This window comes from Embiotoca jacksoni, unplaced genomic scaffold (genome assembly GCF_022577435.1).
Source record: "Embiotoca jacksoni isolate LCO1_2020_lvr unplaced genomic scaffold, fEmbJac1.0.p SCAF_26, whole genome shotgun sequence".
In the NCBI taxonomy this organism is placed as follows: Eukaryota; Metazoa; Chordata; class Actinopteri; family Embiotocidae; genus Embiotoca; species Embiotoca jacksoni.
This window is the reverse complement of record NW_027185377.1, coordinates 4,520,995-4,539,843: the sequence shown is the minus strand read 5'-3', so window position 1 is coordinate 4,539,843 and position 18,849 is coordinate 4,520,995. Positions and strand designations below refer to the sequence as shown.

Sequence of the window (18,849 nt, the reverse complement as noted above, 5' to 3'; positions counted from 1 at the left end):
CAGATACCGAATAACGTTACATCTGGAGCGGCGTCTAACATTTCATCTCCGGTGTTAAGATGGTATGACTTATCTTCACGTTAGCGCAGCGGACAGGTAGAGTGCATACCAAAAAAGCAGAGATAGGACCTCAGCTAAGGGGCAGTAATCTGGAGAGCAGGCGTGACGCACTTACAGTAATTCCATCCACATACCAACACACAGCAGAGTGTTAAAGCAGGTGTGACTCTCACAAGTGATGGTTTTGTTCATCCGAAATAACTCTCGAAAAATGGGTAAAATAAAATGCATTAGAGATAATGTAGCAAAAGAGGAGATCTTCACTCGCTGCAATGTTCTACTTTTGATATTAAAACAGTGTGACAGGCACTTTCTTTCACTATTGCATTATATGCTGTTTCACTTCTACTGGCTTAAACCGCAGTCCATTAGTGGGGATAGATAAATGGCTTGTACTCAGCAGAGATTTTTCAGCTTGACTGTGAGACAGTGGATCCAGCTGATGCTCCTTGCAGGTCAGCGGGGGGAAGGCTTGTCTGCGTCACTGTTCGACCATGAGGGAACGGGCCCTCTGCCTTTTGTTTCAGGTTGTGGCCGCTGGTGGTCAAAGGTGTGTCCGTCCTCCTGTCCTGCAATCAGCATGCAAACAGCCACTATCTGGTCTGAGAGCTCCCCTCCTCCTGCAGCCGTGGTGGAGTCAGCCTGCCCCTCTCAGGTCATATTGGACCTTTCAAGTAACTGTTTACAGAACCAGCTGTATTCAAAATATCATGCATGCAGTACTTAAATTCACACAATGAGAGTCCTTAAGCATAAGATGAGTGCACACGATGCCTGTAATTATTGTAGTCATAAAATACAGTGATTTTAACCATGAAAATCATATATGAATGGGTATGAGTTAAAGACTGGCTATTCAGACACAGACAATCTGAGCACAGATGGATCACAATAAAATAAACTGAACAACCTAAAGTAGAATTCAAAAGAAAACTTCACACACACAAAAAAAGAAACCACCAAAATGTAATAACTCAAAATAGAGGCCCAAAAGACTGGATGAGACTATACAGTCTTACAAAAGAGACTAGAAAAAAAAAAAAATGGGGGGGACACAAACGACATGAGACAGTCAAGCTAAGAGGTAAATACAGTCTGTTTGTTTGTGTGCCGATGAGGTTTTAAGCTACTTACAGTGTCTGTGTTGTCATCACTATTTAATCAAGACTACATGTCGGGAGATGACAACAGAGCGGCAAACCGAGCCGCCTCCCTTACAATACACTAAATAAACAACAGGGTCCAGTTCAGATGATCTAGATAATAATGAAATGCAGGCGGTGGAAAAGTGAACGGTTTAATTAGAATCATACTAACGTAGCGGTGTCGTTGGTATCATGTATGTAAACCTGTGTCAGACCATCAGTGGCAGAATTCTAATTATAACCCTAAAATATCGCTAGTTGCAGTAATGTTTGGGACGTTTCATTGCTCATTTTAAAATGAGCAATGACGAAAGGTCAGTTCTGTCTGAGTGAGGGTGCGCAGGCGTCTGTCTGTCAATATCTCAGAAATTTTATACAGTTTTTAACCATTTCTTAATGATTTATTGTTTAAATGTTTGTTGTTTTTACAATATATTTTATATGGATATAGAAGTCTAGTCATTGGATGTGACACCCCCCCCCCCCGCCCTCCTGAGTCATTCTGATTTGTAAATGGGGCAAAAATGTGGAGAATAAGCATGAAAGAGCAGTTTTATTCAAGTGTGAGAAAGTCAGCCTTGTTTCCTCGTTATCAGAAATATGAATACATAAAACAAAAATCCACAAAATGTGACTTTAAGACAGACGACGCTGCATAACTCCCAGTCATCATCAGCCCACTGTGATTCAGCAGGAAAGACTGCAGCACTGTATCCTGACCTCAGCGTCCCTCCATTATCCACCCATCCCTCTCTCTATCAAGAATGTGAGGAATTGGATTGACAGATCAATGTTATGAATTGTTCCAGAAATCCACTCAAAAAACACAAGTGACCCACGAGACTCTTGTCTCTTCCACATCGAACTGAATGTCTTCGCGGGTGACCCCCCCGAACTTTGGTTGGCAGTTGGGCTCCTCGTGGCTTATCATGGCTCCCTCCTTGGAGGAACAGCTATTTGCAGAATTCAGGGTGAGGGAAGATAACGTTGATTGAAAGCTGAAAATTTAAGAAACGTATAGATTTCTCGTGAGCAAAGTTCAGCCGACAAGTCACACACAATCACAGAGGCACGGTGCGGACGTGAGGTTGGCAGTTGGGATGGAAAACCACAAAGAGTCTTCCATGTCTTATCAGTCTCGCTCCAGCTTCCTTTAGCTCGTAGCAGTTACTCGACCAATTATTCGACAGATTCCAGCCTAGTTTCTTTTCTTGTTTTTAACTAGGCTTGTATTAATAGACAAACTTCACAGCCCGATGATGGAGTGGCCAAATAACCTCTTGAGAAAACTCAAGACTTTTGGCTCAGGTCCAAAAGCTGCAGGAAGAGCCGGTTCCCATGAATGTTTCAGTGTTCGGTTCACACTGAGCTATGTGGGCAGTTTGAAATGAATCACGAAGTGATAAATGTGCCGTATTATACAGCTAGAAAGATTTAAACTGGACATTCCAGTAAAAACCGGGGTCCCCTGAAAACAAACATGATGATAAATCAACAACAATGCAGTCAAGTAGCCAACAGATCAGCATGTGAATACTGTACATTGTTAAACTGGTACGCTGCAAGTAAAATAAATAGTCTCCGTGACGACCACCACTCTCCTTCTTCTTCAATGACGCTCTCGCAGTCCAAGTCTGTAATTACAGCGGAGTAAAAAAAAAAAAATCAGCGACCGACACCGGTCTCAAGTGTACTTCGATCAGCTCTTTAGTATGGCATGATGGTATGCAAGAAACATAAAATAACACGGGGCATCTATAACAAGAGCTGCTGTTAAAAATAAACTGTCAATATGTTTGGACTGCGAGGATAAATTCCAGAGTACATTCCCAATATGTGGGGGTGGCGGAGGAGGTCAAATAGGAAGACCTATTTGTGTCCCCTCCAGAGAGACGGCCCCGACCTCAAGCTGAGCACGAGAGCGCCGATTTGTTCCACTGGGCTACCATCATGTAGCTGGAAGGGGAAAGATAAGGTGGAGAAAACCCTCAACTCCCTGCTATCTGTCAGTACGTTTAATTGCAACGTGATGAGTGCAGGGAGTCTTTTGATGTCAGCTAGACAACAGGGGGCCTTTCTTTTGAGATACCAGGGCTCAGGAATGTGCCCGGGCACAGGACATGGGCTTTGAGGGCTCACGCATATTAAACACACATATATGTAAGAAACCATGGCAGAGGCTTCTTCCTATTGACTTGCTCCTGAGGATTGTAGTCAAACACTGAGCGGTTTGCACAACAGAGAGAGCTCTTTAGCTCTGAGATTTATGTAGAGTTGTAAAACATTACACCTAAATCAAAGTGCATTTTACACACACACACGCACGATCTTCGTGATCACTCCGCCCCCGACTCAGGAATCTGTGGTGAAACTGCTCTTTACTTAAAGTACTTGAGAGGTGTTTTAATTCAAACTTTGCAGGCGAAGAATTTTAATGGGCTCAATTTCTTTGATAGATTTGATGTCAACTTTATGTGTTGTGACTTTGTGTCTGATTTCCATGCCAGTCCAGTTAGTGTCTGTCTCCAGGTTCCATTCACTTTGTCTGCAGGCACTCACTCAAACCTGTTTTGCTTTCAACACACTTACTGTCCTCCCACTGATGCAATAAGGCAACAAGGATGTGAGAATTAAATAATTCATATTTAGATTTAAGAAGTTCAGAGAGCCGATATCTCTTTCGATCTAAGAGAGCTGGGATGAATCTAACGATAGGGGACGGCCGGGGTGACTGCTGTACAGTTAAAACTCAAATAATGTTGGCGATGCAAGGAAAGTTTACGTTCCTCCGTAAAGCCAAAGGTTATGCAGGAAGTGCAGTAATGGAATGGAGTGTGAAACTGTTTGCAGTGTGTGTGTTGATAGTTTGTTTAGGGCTCTGAAAGGTGTTGGCTGAATCAACAAATTCAAATGAAAGTGATACTCAAGGAATCAAGCCAGGTATTGGAGGGCATCCCTCCCTTTCTTGGAAGTCCATCCCAGCTCACTTTGGGCGAAGGCAGGGTACACCCTGGACAGGTCACAGGGCCAACACTTATAGATAGACGGAAACAAAGACCATTCACACCTAAGGGCCAGTTGTAGAACCACCAATTAACCTGATGTAAATGTTTTTTGGATGGTGGGAGGAAGCCGGAGTACCCGGAGAGAACCCACGCAGGCACAGGGAGAACATGTAAACTCTGCACAGAAGGGCCCAGCTCCAGATTCGAAGCCGGAATCTTTTGATGTCTTATAGGATGGGAGTGGGGCTTTACAAGTTGTTTGCTCAGCTCCTCCTTCGGGCGAGGTAATGAGTAATGGGCCACGCCAGTCATTAAAGTGCCATGATTAAGACATACATCCTGCTCCAACTGAGGCTGTATGCTTGAAGTGTCGCTGACAAACCTTCAAATCACAGTCTCTGACTTGTCGCCGCTCTGCTGCTGTGACATTCAGGTCAGTTTGAGCTGACAGATCTGAGTGAGCTTTCAGCAGCCTGTGTGTTTGTCATCAACTCTGCCTCTGTTGCGCAAAGCTAATCCCTGCTATTTGTTTTGAGATTACTGTCACGTACGACCAGGACCGCTGTTTGTGGTCCACTGGACCGTAGCTTGTCGGCAATGTAGTGTTGAGAAAAAACAGAACCGCTCGCTCGGATGGCTGGTCGCACTGCACCACATCACTGCTGCTGGGGTCAAACGCAAGGGTCACATTATAAATCAAGGTCTCATAAATGGAGTGAAAAAATGTGTCACAAGTCACTTTTCAGGATGCTGTCACAGAATATGTTACGTAATTTAGTCATAGTTGTGGCAACGCTCTCCTTTGACTGGAGAAGCAACGTCTTCGTACAACATTAAGAAACTCAAAGTAGACAAGTCTTGTATATGCATTAATACTGGTGATTAGTTTTGACTCTCAAGGCTTTTAATACTTAACTTTCACATGAGCTTCCAATATATTATCAATTTTTAATAGTATGAAATACATTTTAAGTACAGGCAAAATTGTAATATAAGTAGATATAAAGTTGCGTTTGATCGTTTGCCATTGCAGTGAATTCTTCAACAACATCGAAACAAGTTTCCCTCTCCTGAGTTTATAAGTACTGCAAATCCATACTCAGCATTTAGGTAACAATCGCGAAGATCTACATTTTATTCTCTTTGGCGGCACCTGTAGCGGTAAGCAGTAATTACAGCTGTGTTTACTGGACTTCACTTCCTAGAGATCCTTACAATGTCATCTGTGTGATGTCAGTCAGTTGGCAGGTGGTTGCATCCCACCGTGACGTCACAAGTTTGTGAAGTCCTAAATCTGGCATGTTGTGCGTCTCTATCTTGTTATTTTGGAGCCAGTGACCAAGTGACCATACAACCATATGAGAACCTGAAGATACTGTGCCCGCTCGCCTATGCAGCTAACCTGACTGCACCCCAGGCATGTCAATCAAACCGGGCATTCCTTAAACATAGCTTTTTTGTATTGAGCTAGTATTTTATAAGTGAAGTTGACGCTTTTTGAATAGGAGTCTATTGGAGCCGGAGTTCTTTTGGAGCCGCCCCCTGGTGGCCCTCAGTGGTATTGCAATTGTGCATTAGCTTCACTCTTCAGATACAGAGACTACATGTGTTTTTAAATACAGTTTATAGTCAACAGTTGAAGAGCAACCCTGTTGCATTAGCTCCGCCTGCCTTCTCCTGTAGCACATCTTGTCGGGAAAACACTGCACATGCAAGGGATTTTTTTTCAGTGGACCACATTCACAATCACAGTTGTGTTTCCTCATTTGATGCTACCTCCTCACGTACCAGACATTTATTGAAATGAAAGTCTTCGAGATTATTACATTAAGATAAACCATTATTTGTATTCATTTTTTGACATTAGTAACTAAAAAGTATTAATTTATTTGTGTTTACATTCAAATTACCCACACCATCCTGAAAGCACTCCAAACCCGTTCAAACATTGACTATATTGGTCCTCCAAGCCTCTCATTTTATAAAGACTTGATTTAGGTGTAGCCCACCAGACGGGGCATGCTGGGAAAGCACTTCCGCATGCTCATGCACTTCTCCTGGTCCAGGAAGAGTGAGTTGGCCTTGATGGACAGGTCGTACTCCAGGGTTACTTTGGTCTTGACCAGAGTCTGCAGAGTGTTCTCGGCCTCCATCAGCCTCTCCTGAAGTTTATGAATGGTGTCCTCGATCTCTCTCACCTCGCTGACAAGTCTGAACAATTAAGGACAGAAAGAGACAGCTTACTGTTAAATCTGCAGCAGAGAGAAAGAAGTTAAGGAGGGATGATGTGACGCTTGGTACATTGAGTGCTCATTAGTCAAGTCCAATCTCCAACAATGTGCAGCTGCAGCTTCTCTGTCTGGCTGTGTTGTCTGATATATGGGTATTATTTCAACTTTAGCTGCTGCTGTGGTTCAGTCTATGGTGCTATGGATATATCAAGCTGTTCCTATTTGAACCCGTGGTGCTTCTGTGTTACCAACCCACAACAGGAGTTAAGGAATACATTAGCTTTAATACAACGCTCAGCCAACACAACCACCGCTGGACAGAAACAACCGCTGAATCTTGAGTGTTAAACCGTTAAAAACGAATGTTTTCACAGCCATAACTGTAACAACCAAAGCAGAGGCATGACGACAGCCTTAGTGATGCTTCTGTCATCCCAAGGCAGCAGTCATCATCACAGATGACAGTTTGCGTCCTCAGTGGTCAGACAGAGAGCTGCTGAACCATCCCCTCTGGTTTTCTTTCTAAATGCAATGGTACAGACTTTACAGACTCTCGCTGTGGTCACAACTAGTGGCAATCTACTGTACACTACATGATCCTGTGTCATAATACAGCTCGGCTGGACTCCATGGGTCAGAGGAAATTCAAATGTTATTGACAGGTAATGCAAAAGTAGTCCTCAAAAACATTCATGGGGGTTTCATAAATTCAAATTCTGTTTTCTATATCTCAGAAGTTCAAACCTAATTGTTTGGTTTATCAGGCAAGCCAGATGGTACCACGATATTTTAGTTTTACCACAATCAACACACTTAGCCAAGTGTACAAAAAGTATTTCAATTTATATTTTAAATGCATTAAAATAAATACTTCCCCTCTGTTAACCTTGATAGTGACACTGGTGTTGCAGTCAAACTAGTTTTTTTTTACCTCAACTTGAACTTTTAACTTCAACAATCTTGGCAAGTGTGTTAGATTTATTTTTTTTGGAAAATGTGTGTAAAAGCAATACACAGTATTTATGGGCATCTTTGCAAGGACACCTGCTGTTATGAATTTGTAAATTGCCCCATAATGAAGCTAGTTACACAGCTACCTGTGGTGCGGGTTGTCCCTGCAGAGCTCCAAGTTGGGCCTGCGGGTCCTCTCCTCCAGCCGGGTTTGGGCCACTTTCAGCGGACACTCTTTGTCTCTGAGGGCTTTCTTTAGAGACTCGATCAGCATCTGAGTCTGGAAGATCTCCTGCAGAGTCTGAGGGAAAAAGACAAAGACATTTACATGGAAAAGCAATGCAATTTTTTAATATAGGATAGAGCAGCTGGGTCTCTTAGGTACAGTCGAGCGTTGTAACTAGGGGAACGGAAAAACCTACTGACTTAACAGCCCAAGAAAGGTGATCATCTTCACAGAAAAGGCAGAGAAGAAGGAAGAAGCTGCAAAGTGTGGGCCTCAAATGGGCCGACTAAAGTCCTGCTCAGTGGCCTTCTCTGTCCAAACCCATTTGATGTAATTTCATTCCACCGAATCACCACAACTTACAGCTGACTGGGACTGAGGGTTTATTAAGAACAGTGTGCCTCACATCATAGCTGCTGTCAGTGTTCAAATCCATCCAACAGCTGATGTGGACTTAGAATGAAATCCCTACCAATTAGCCTGTAAACTATGGCACACGCAATGAACAATAATCGGTTACCATTCCTCTCTTCTAAGAGGAATGTTTTATAGTAAACATGCACATAATCCACTACAGAGGCCAAATACAGGCCATGTAGTGCACAATAAAAGAGCTGACGTTCTGCACGCTGTACACACCTTTTGCAGACATTGCTGGATATAGCACACATACTGTTTGTTGTGTGTAGGTTAGAAAAGGAGTGAATAGTGCAAACACATGATCTCTTCCTAATTACAGGAAAATGAGGTTAACCACTGAATGAAGCGAGTGAATAGATTTTGTCTTTTTCCGTAATGCAGAGCCATGTGACTGCCTCTTTGAAACCCCCGTTTTAATTAATTCAGGCATTTGAAATGTTATTGTCACTCTTGTTACGCCACCGTAACAAGACCGTATTGTCTTTTATGAAATGAAACCATGTCGAAAAGGTGACGACCTTAGCCAGGTGTGTCTGCAGGCTGTTCTTGGCGTCAGCGCTTTCTGATATGCGGTTGGTGAAGGCAACGTTGACGTTGTTGAACTGGTTCCACATTTCGTTGGACGTGGTGTTGAGCAAGATGTCTATCTCATCCCTGAGCTTGTGGGAGGTGGCTCGTTCGCTCTGGGAGTGCAGGATGTTGTCATCCGTGAACTTGGACCAGGAGTCAGGCAGAGAGAGTCTGACAGAAGGAAGAGAGTTACATACATTTCTGGAGGTTCAGACTCTTACAGGTTTTCAGAAAGCCTCATGTAAAGAAGACTCTTTTAGATTTTTAGCTCCTCTGATCAAATGTCTATCAATTGTTCTTTCCAACACTTCGGTCTTTGTCTAAATAAACTATTGGACAGATTGCCTTAAAATTTGTTCAAGATGTTCCTTGTTCGAAGAGGATGAAAACCACTGACATTGGTGATCCTCTGACGTCTCAAAATCGTCTCATTTTGGAGCACACATTCCAGCTGTCATATCACACCAAGGCGTGCGATAAACCCATCAGTCCACTAGAGGATACTGTGTCAGTGTCACATTTTGGTTTGCCACGGCGTAAAAAGTACAAGCATGTATAACCAGGGTTAAAGAGGGAGGTCATTCTGTCAGCAAAAGTCAACATTTCTTAAAGTAACGCAAGTAGCTTATTAGCCAGAACTAGCATGCTAACATGCTAATCTAAGACGGTGAACATGATATATAGTATGGCAGCATATCGCCTTGGTATTATGAGCATGTTATAATGCCGATGTTAGCATTTAGCAAAAAAAAAAAAGCACTAGTGTGCTTAAGCACAGGTTTCCAAAGGCACTAACATGTAGACTATTCATCTTTTTATGGATTGTTTTAACGTATCTTGGCAGCAAATAGCCAAAGTGACTCTCAAAGACTGTCAGGTTAACTGGACCCTCCAGTCCAGTATTCCCAGCTGAGTTACACAAAAACAGTGTGAGCGGTTCTTTCATTTCATAAGTCAGCTCATATTTGATCACATAACGATACTCACGAAGGGTCCAGTCTGTCAACCCCTCTGTAATAGCCGATTCCGTCTGAAGTGTTCCTCAAATGGTGACACCGGTCATCTATCCTCTGAGCTGACACCTTGTCATTCATGTCTCTTTCCAACTCATGCTGGGCTGCTCGGTTTGACCTGAGGAGCCCCTCAAAACAATACAGAAGCGAAAAGATGCATTGACTCACAGTTTGGATTTTGCGTTGACAAATACTTTGATGCTTGATTTTTCACACTTACGCGAGCTGAGCGATGGCTCTGTCCAGATGTCGCCTCATCCTTTCCTGACACGACTTTATAACTTCGACTTCCTTGTTGCAGCACAGGTAGGAAGAATTCGAAAATGTAATTATTTATGTGGGCACTTTGGTATCAGACATAAAGTATAACCACACTGCTGCTTTTATTTTACCTTTATGAGGTCTTTCTCTACATCGTCATGTACCAGATCGATGGACATCCGCTTCTCTCTGTGGTACAAACACTCTTGAGACACCTATTGACAAAATGATCGTGAATAAAACAAGCTGAGATGGTATTTATCGCTCAATAACCAACATTTTCTTCTCTCAGCGTTTCTTGGGACTTTTAAACAGACGAGAGGGGCGTATAGGTATGTACATAAAGTATGTGTCTCTGTATAAATATATATGTAAAGTTATATGTCCCACACCACACACCATTGGAGCATACGTGTGCACATGTGTTGCATACGTGTGCATATATGTTGCTGTGTGTCAGGTGTATACTCCAGTTTCAGTTAACTGGAAAGGCCTCTAAGAAAGTCTTCTGCCACATGATATTAGCCCAGCGAGGTATTTTGTGTGATCAGATCTCCCGCTAGATCAAGTTGACTCACTCGGTGACACAAATGACCACTGGGACTTTAACGAGGCACTAAGGTGACCTAATTAAGTGTTTGACCCAGCAAAAGCACGGCTGCATTTTAAAGTGTTGTGAGGCACCATATGGATACTGTTGCTACAACCAAACAGGGGGCCTCATAGACAAAACGGTTTCACCACAGATACCGTGATGAACCCTTAGACATGACATGCATGAATGATAATATGTGTGTACTCAACAGTGGCCTGACCAGGGTTTAAGACTCCAAGCAAAATGCAATTTGTCCTTGTAGAAATGTTTTCGAATAACACATCTCTGCGTCAAGATACTATGAACCAGAGAAGAAAAGTTCAAGGTATCACACTCTCACTGAAGTATATTCCTTCCACTTTCACCTGAAAGGGCCCCTCAGTTTCTGCCAAGGCTCTCTCCAGCCTCCTTTTGGCCTCAGTGAGAGCCGCTATCTCTGTCACCATGTTGTCAATCTCGTGGCTCAGCTCAGACCTCCAGAAGACAATGTCATTGACCCTCTCGCCGATGTTCTTGCTGGTATTCTCCTGGGAGCGTCGGGTCAGCTGATCTTTATCCTGCATCAGCCTGATGGTGTCTTTTCTCAGCCTCTCTGCACTTTTCCGTGACGACTCGGACTCCCTGTAGTTGTTGTAGTTGGACTTGTACCAGTCATCCGGGGTGTAGCGGGTGGTCAGCGCGCTCCTGTTGGACGGGTAGAACACGGTCTTGGCTCGGACAAGGTCAAAATTTTCTCGTTGTATGGAAGAGGGGGATGGGACAGCGCCGCTACCCTTGAAATAGCTGTTGGTCCTCCACAGATTGGCACTGGGATTCATGGCGAAGGCTGCCTGGGGGTTGCGGTAGCTAGATGCCATGGTGGAGATGGCAGGGAGGAAGTGGCTGGTTTTGGGCCGAGCATATGTGGCCATCAGAGTGGATCCCATCAGCTCCATTTTTGACACCCCTCAGTGTGCTTCTGGTTTTCTGAGTTCAAAAGATGACTTTTGTTACAGCAGCCTGAATATTTTAAACCCAATATCACACCAAAGTGTGTAATATACCTGCCAGTCCTCAACAGGATACCATATCAATGTCACGTTTTGCTTCGCTTAGGTGTAAAAAGTAAAGCGCTTTAGATTTAGGAACCAAAAACTACTTGGTTAGGGTAAGAAAATGGATTTCAATGAAAAAAGTCATTTTACATATGAATCAACGTACATTCATTTCGTTAAATACTATGAATGCAACTCACTTATGTTACCTAAAAGAAATCCATGTTAGTAAACTTTTGCTTTCTCACAGCATCAAACACACTTCCGCGTAAAAATCCTTTTTTTTTTCCATCCAAGCACTCACGACCTCTCTCTAGTGGACTGACAGGTGTATTAATCACTTTGGGCTGCTTATTTACATACCTTGTACAGTTTCAAGGCAGATATGTTTTCCTTACATTTAATTCAAATATGCTATTGAACTTTTACCAATCCAGGGTCAGATATTTAACACAGCATGCTTTGTACTCATAGGATTGTTAGGTATACTAAAATTATCAACATGTGTTCCACGGCTCTTTAGTTTAGATTCTTTTATCTATTTACTCTAGTGTTACAAAGTAGCATCAAAAAAGAGAAAGAAATGTCTTACCGAGGTGAGAGCTTGTCCTTCGGTGCACAGTGTCTTGTGACAGGCTGCCTCTCAGCTGAGTTTACCTGAGAATGAGCTCAAGAACGCACTAAAGGTAAACTGACATGCATAATAGATAGACAAGTTTGCAAGTCATTCATTCAGCCAGCCAATGGTGGTGCACAGTCCTGGACTGCAGGAGCTGGCCTTGTCCAAGATTTCTGTTGACACAGAAGCAGTTGCCATGGGTTACTGCAACACTGTGCCTGGGTTTTTCAGATTAATGGCGACCAGGTGCTTTTTCTTTATACTAATAAAAACATTGGTGTTAGAAAAATGTCACTACAGTGTAGATACGATTTTTGTGTTTGTAATTTTTCTTTTCGTATTAATACATGTCTTGATGTATGTGTTTTGGCCGTCTTCTACTTTATACAGACCCACTCTACTTTTTCCTTTAAATGGACATCCTCTTCAGCACACATTTGGACCACTGGAGCAAAATACAGTGAGGACACTGAGACAATAATTGGATTTCTGTGTCATAGATCCTTGGTGCTTTCACCCTTTTTAAAATTCCGTGAGCTCTCCTCATTGTTCTTGTTCTCTTCTTTCCTTATTAAAGGTCAAAGTGAGTGAAAATACAAAGATGAATCTTGGCACGAATAATTTAGCGTTGTTGTTATTTTTTTTTTTTTTTTTAGGACGTCACTTTTTTGTGGTTAAAGTCACATTTTAGGCAGGTCATCTACCTTCAAATTTCTTGTAAGCTGAGAAGCAATCTGAGCTTTGTCCGTAAAGCAGAGGACTTCAGTTGGTCTCCATGCAGCGTCAGATAGCTCACTGTCATCCTGAGAACTATCTGTCTGTATGGATTACAGTCGCCTGTTTAATGATTCATGCCACAGGAAGAGTCCACACAAACCCCTGTAGCACAGAATAATAATCTGTGTTGTGTTACCTACCATTGGAAATGAGGATCATTTACACAGATCTGTTTGGAGGGGGCCGGGCCAGACAGACAATAGCCTGGTTTCCACTAAAGAGACAAGCAACGCTCTAGCCAGGAGTTACTCTGCTGGTCTCTCTCTTTGTTTATAGAATTGTGGCCAGAACAAAATATGACTGCTCAGTCTTTCCAACAGTTGTCATTTAACCTACAACTTTAAATTCATCAAGTATTTTATTCTTCTTTAAGTATTACAGTTTTATTTTTGAACAGTAAATCTCACTAGAAATGTAATATCCTAATAACTGTAAATCTAATTAGGGTAACACGTTACAGTAAGGGTGCATTCATTATCATGAATCAAGATCATGTTACTTCCTGATGATTTCACTGGGTGTTATTGTATGAAGTAATGCTAAAGTCATGCATGTATCCTTGATAATTCAATCATCCTAAAGTGACCTGTTACCTAAAATGGCAACCAAAAAAAATGTAATCTAAAGGTTAAAATACATCAAATCACCCCATTTTAAACGACACTTACTGTAATCTCAAGATCATTTATAATGGCTGTGTGATTGGCTTGCAGATTAATGTGTCTTGCCCTGAAACCGCCTCTGTGTGTTTGAAAGAAGCTATTCGGCGCACTATTTTGATGCCGGCTTCCAGGCTGCTATTGTCATAAACGTGGAGGCTTAGATTTAGAATGGAATGAAACATCATTGCTCCACCCCTGCGGCCGCCCGGCATCACTTAACATGGCCAGGTTGTAGAAGGCCACCCCACATGCCTCCGTCGCCCTGCCCTCAGCCGCTATAAATACACCTCAGAAAAGTATGAAAAGCCAGCCCTCCTTATGAAATTCCTCCCCTGGATAGAGCGGTGAGTGTCCGCTGGAAACGTGCTTCCCAGTCCATCTCCCCACCGACCTCAGAATGTGAAGGAAAAGTTAGAGGAGCCTATATATACACCTGCCTTGTGGCCCATGAGAGTATGTTGTGAATTACTGCATAGTAGAAATGTCTGAGGGAGCAAGCACGCTGTCCACTCCACTTAGAGCTCACTGACACTGATCTGAAGGCTGTAGTGCTCATAGTGAATGAAAACTCGATAAAAAAGAGCTTTTAAATCTGAAATGCAGAGTATCTAAGACATGATTTCCTCCCATTATGTGGTATTGTAGCCACTTAGCAGTCAAGCTGTATTCTTTGTGGATGAAAAGTGACTCCAGCAAGAAAACAAAAGCATCGTAATGTGTGCAAGTCATGTCCTGTGGTTTGGCAGAGGTGTTTGGCTTTTGGATTTTTCTCTTTTGCCTTAGATGAGATATGCTCGATTTGGACAGAAGAGACAAAATACTCACTATCAATCTACAGACATCACAGAGACTCCCAAATACACACGGAAGCAATCTGGACATTAAACTCAGCAGCCAAAATGATGCTTTCAAACCTTAATGAGACATTAGAAGGGTCAGAATTAAAAACCAGCCAAAATAAGAAACGCATCATAATCTGAAGTTGTCTCACAGTTGAAGAAGCATACAACTTTATTGCTTCTACTAAGCTGTCACCAGTTGGGTCATTTCATACACACACCCTGCACTACACACACACACACACACACACACACACACACACACACACACACACACACACACACACACACACACACACACACACGACTCCCCGACGGCCTTTACTCAACCTTCACTTTTCACAGTTGACCTTCTGCTTATCAGGTAAGAATAGACGAGAGGAGGAGGTCACAGGGGTTTTCTAAACAGTCCCTCCCAGTGACAACAAGGGCTTGTCTGTTCCCTCCCTGGGCCCCTTGTGTTTTCACTTCTTCAACCCCACCCCCCCCACCACCCTTATGTCAACCTGGCACGTTTCTTGCTCCGTTCAGCTCTCTGGCCACACCACACCACAGCTTCCTCTTTTCTTTTTTTTTTTTTAAAGAAATAAAGATTACTATCAGCAGTCCCACCACGCTTTGCTTGCTCTCCTAACTGCACAGTTTGACGGTTAAACCAGACGAGCAAGTTCCCGCCTCTCTAGGTACCGTACACAGAGTACACGGGCCGCTGTAACGGCGTCGGTTTCCTCTCATGAATTGTAGATGGAGCAGTCTACGAGGAGGGTGGCCACACCTGGAGAGGAACACGGGAGAAGAAATGAAGCATTAAATCTGATGACAGTATTAGAGCTCCCCCGCCGAGGTAATGGAGCATCCAGATGGGAAAATCACAGAAGCCTTGAAGGGCTCATCGTAGCTTATCTACAGTCGTGAGGCCTTCTTTGGTCGTACAAAGTGAGGGTGGTGATGACTGACTTGAGCTTATTAATACAGGGGAGGTTTCAGGCCTATTGAAGACTTGAATCTATGAAAATGCATCACAACTAAATCACTGTTTTCAATCAATTCTTAAGCCAATTAAATTCCCTAAAATAACTGAGCACTGTAATATCTTTCAAAATATAACTCAAACAGGTGTCGTGTATTTTGTTATGGATTATTTTCACAGTCAGATTTTAATGTGTTAGGAAGGATTTGTGCGTGCGTGCGTGCATATGTGGTATTGCGTCAAACTAAAGTACAATGTCCGTGTTCATGGTAATAAAGAAACATGTCACCCAAAGGTGTGTCTCACTGATGAGTTTTTAATAATTTCTCAGGAACAGTGGAGCTCTTTGATACAGAGGAATAAGATACATCAGGTTTTGATTACACAGACAAAGCATGTTATTTGGTCTTTTTGTGGGATTACTGACAATAATAAAATAGCCTATTAGCAAACGGATCCTTTATATACAAGTACATTTCCATGCGTCTAAACTGTATAGCAATGTATATTTCCTATGTCTATCCAGAATATCCAATACATGTTGCACAGCAATACAAACCCGTTAAGATGCTCGCATGCCCTGTGCATGTTTGTGTGCTGTTGCATGGTAACTAGATGTGTTTGCAGTTTGATGTCTGCACGTTTAGTTGGGAAAGCCTCTGAGGCACAGAGCGCTCAGTGGGCTCTATTATATTTCCTTCACAATGCAGGCAAATGGATACTGTGTGAGATACTCAGACAGAGGAAGGAGTGATGGATGGTTTGTGTAGCCTGCTGTCTATGAACCAGCACTGAAGTGGACATCATTTTATCACAGGCTCATAATCTAAAGCTGAGCGACTCCCTGATTAAACCTTCCTTAATTATGTTCTCCTCATAAGTAGCAATCAATGTCTCCTCATTTTGTGTCTAGTGGACGATGAGCCGCACAAAATGAAATCCACTTCTTGCTGCCTTTTTGCCTCCGGAGCGAACATATAAATATATGTTTTTTTATTATTGTTGTATTATTTGTTTATTTTCCTGAAACATCCAAATACTTTCCTTTTATTGAACCAGTGAAACAGAAACATCCCGTGCTGCTTTTGGTCGACTGTTTTAAGCGTCCTCCCTCAGCATCTGTGTCTGGATTTTAACTGCGAGTGTTATCATCTTTATCTACGACATAAATTGTAAAGAAATTGAGATAAAAAAAAATGTTTTTTTTAAAAACAGTCGATGGAGGTGCGATGTTGATGTGGTGGCCGACTGTCATGTGCCAGTGCAGGGGAGGGCAACGGCGTGTCTGACAGGACAGGACAGGCGAGGGGCGGATGGACTCTGGCCATGCCACTCTGCGATCAAGGCTCCCAGTCGCAGACTTCCAGAGTGGGACGATGGGTCCATGAATGCGGGGCTTTGTCCAGTCCGTGGTCATCACATTCCTCTGGAGCCACTCTGCGGCGCGCAGCAGAGCGGAGGAGAGGGCAGGCCAGGGCAGCACGGGACAGGAGAGGGGAGGCCGGGAGAGGAAACACTGAGCAGACCCTCTGCCTGTCATAATGCAACATAAAATGTCATATCAAAAGATACTTGCGCTTATTCATGCCAATTATGTAGAGGTGGTCATCTTTTTTTTTTAATTTTTTTTTATTGGTGCTTATTTTGAAGCTTTCTGAGTACTTTGTCCATCTCAACTAGTTCAAAACTAATTCACAAAGCCACTGATGGAGATCTCCTCCTGTGGAAAACATTTTTTCTCTTTATTTTCTGAGGGACAGCACCTCTACTGGTCAGCCACGGGAAGTGTGCTGTTCACTTATAGAGCAGTTGGAACTTGTCTTTGCAGAAATGGCTGCTTCGTGCTTTAATCTCTGGCTGGTCTGCAAGGTCTGAGTCATCAGCATCTTGTGGAGTGTTTGCTACTATCATGGAGAAATCTCCCTGGCTAGATAGAGCAATGATTGCTGATCTCAGTATTGAATTTGTCTGCTGATTTGTCACCGATTAACCCTTTTTGGAGCCTTTGTTAAAAGTTGTTTTCCATATAAACACTTTAACTATCCATAAATTGACTTAACAACGTGCTTTGACAACTGGACTGGTGCTTGTAATTCTAGTTATTGTTGGCCCAAGCGTTTATAAAGGGGGGAAGAGGTCTAATGTTTCCATGCTGACTCAGGAGTTGAATTATTCACCCTGGGCGTGTTTCTTTACTCTCACACTCAGACCTCCACCCCAAATTAGGGAAAACGCAGCTCGTGCTTGTCATCTATGCCATACAGGAAGGGAAACGTGAGCGATAGAAAAACCTCAGATCGTTACATAGTGAGTCACGATCATGCAAGTAATGGTCAGCGGAGCGTCTGGAGCTTTAATCAGGATGAGGAACAAAACGAGCCTTACATTCCTCATGTTGGTGCCACTTAGGAGCGAGGATGTGAATTGAAGCATGTTCAACATGTGGCCAGCTGATGTGCGAACTGTATCAAAGCCAAGAAGACAAATAAGACAGAAAGGAATTGAGGAAGTTAGTGTCTGTGTCTTATTTCCAGTGGTTTCTTGTTTTTCCCTCGCAAAAAACGCCTGCCCCCCTTTCCAGTGTTCCTCTCCATCATTCCCTTTATTCACTTGTTAAATGTTCCGTTTACTGCAGCTCTCTCAGTGCCCTTGTTACAGCCGGCCGTACTCTGTGTCCTGTTGCACAAAGAGGTGTCTGTCAGTGTTGATGGGAGACTGTGCACAGCTGGACCTTTTAGCAGCATGGGAACAAGGGTTGGAAGCAGGGCCGGGCATATCGCGTCCAGATGGACTCTGTGGCTGGAGACGTTTCTGCCGCACGATTAACAGCTTTCCAAACACGCTCTGTTGTCTCCCAGAGGAGAGACCTGCTGCAATTAAAACTGATGGCAGAACGGCTCTTGAATGTCCCGCCAAAGATTTCACTGATGTCTTCATTTTAAGGCCTGCAGTCTGGGCACTTTTATTACACATTGTTTCGACATTCTTGGAGTCACAAGGAAAGTGCCAGAGCTCAAACAAGTGCCACAAGAGAGCTTAGAGCTTCGAAATGCATTCCCAGAAGCTGTATTTCCTGTCAGGATAAGAAAAAGATGTGCTGGACTTAGTGTTGTCTTGATCTTGCGAGCGCGTGTACTGTATAGTAACACAAAGTATGCAGTACAAACACATTCAACATACACACAGCTGTGGCTACAACACCATTCCCCAGTCGTTCATTCCCTTTGTGTGCTGCCAAAGGTCAGAGTGCATTAAGTCAGATATCAGATGGAGGCACAGGCATGTTCTCATGTTAGGCGCTCGGAGAGGCACACACTGCTGCTGTCTAAGTCTGCTTTCATTTAGTAACTTCTAATTACACTTAGAGGATGCCTGGTTGAGATTAAAATGTGCTTTATAGTGTATATGAAGTGAGTTGCTTTTTCCTGTTTAAAGACAGCAGTACGCACTTCACCATGAAACAAGTTTTTT

General features: G+C 43.0%; 1 protein-coding gene across 1 annotated transcript; it reads right to left on the bottom strand.

The window, feature by feature from the left end:
• Positions 1 to 5,140: 5,140 nt before the first annotated feature.
• Positions 5,141 to 12,179, bottom strand: tekt3 (tektin 3). Its single transcript, XM_069159807.1, has 8 exons — positions 12,104 to 12,179; positions 10,843 to 11,443; positions 10,014 to 10,097; positions 9,842 to 9,912; positions 9,596 to 9,739; positions 8,557 to 8,779; positions 7,539 to 7,693; positions 5,141 to 6,421 (listed from the first exon to the last, which is right to left on the bottom strand). The coding sequence occupies exons 2-8, from the start codon at positions 11,410 to 11,412 to the stop codon at positions 6,205 to 6,207; spliced, it is 1,464 nt and encodes a 487-aa protein (XP_069015908.1). The 5' UTR covers positions 11,413 to 11,443; positions 12,104 to 12,179; the 3' UTR covers positions 5,141 to 6,204.
• Positions 12,180 to 18,849: the final 6,670 nt, after the last annotated feature.

Excerpts from the sequence above, each read along its gene's own strand:
- tekt3 (XM_069159807.1), bottom strand. The coding sequence starts at position 11,412 with ATGGAGCTGATGGGATCCACTCTGATGGCCACATATGCTCGGCCCAAA. Across the intron at positions 10,098-10,842 it reads AAACTGAGGGGCCCTTTCAG|GTGTCTCAAGAGTGTTTGTA; the intron begins GTGAAAGTGGAA and ends TTTTGTCAATAG. Across the intron at positions 9,913-10,013 it reads TAGAGAAAGACCTCATAAAG|GAAGTCGAAGTTATAAAGTC; the intron begins GTAAAATAAAAG and ends TGCTGCAACAAG.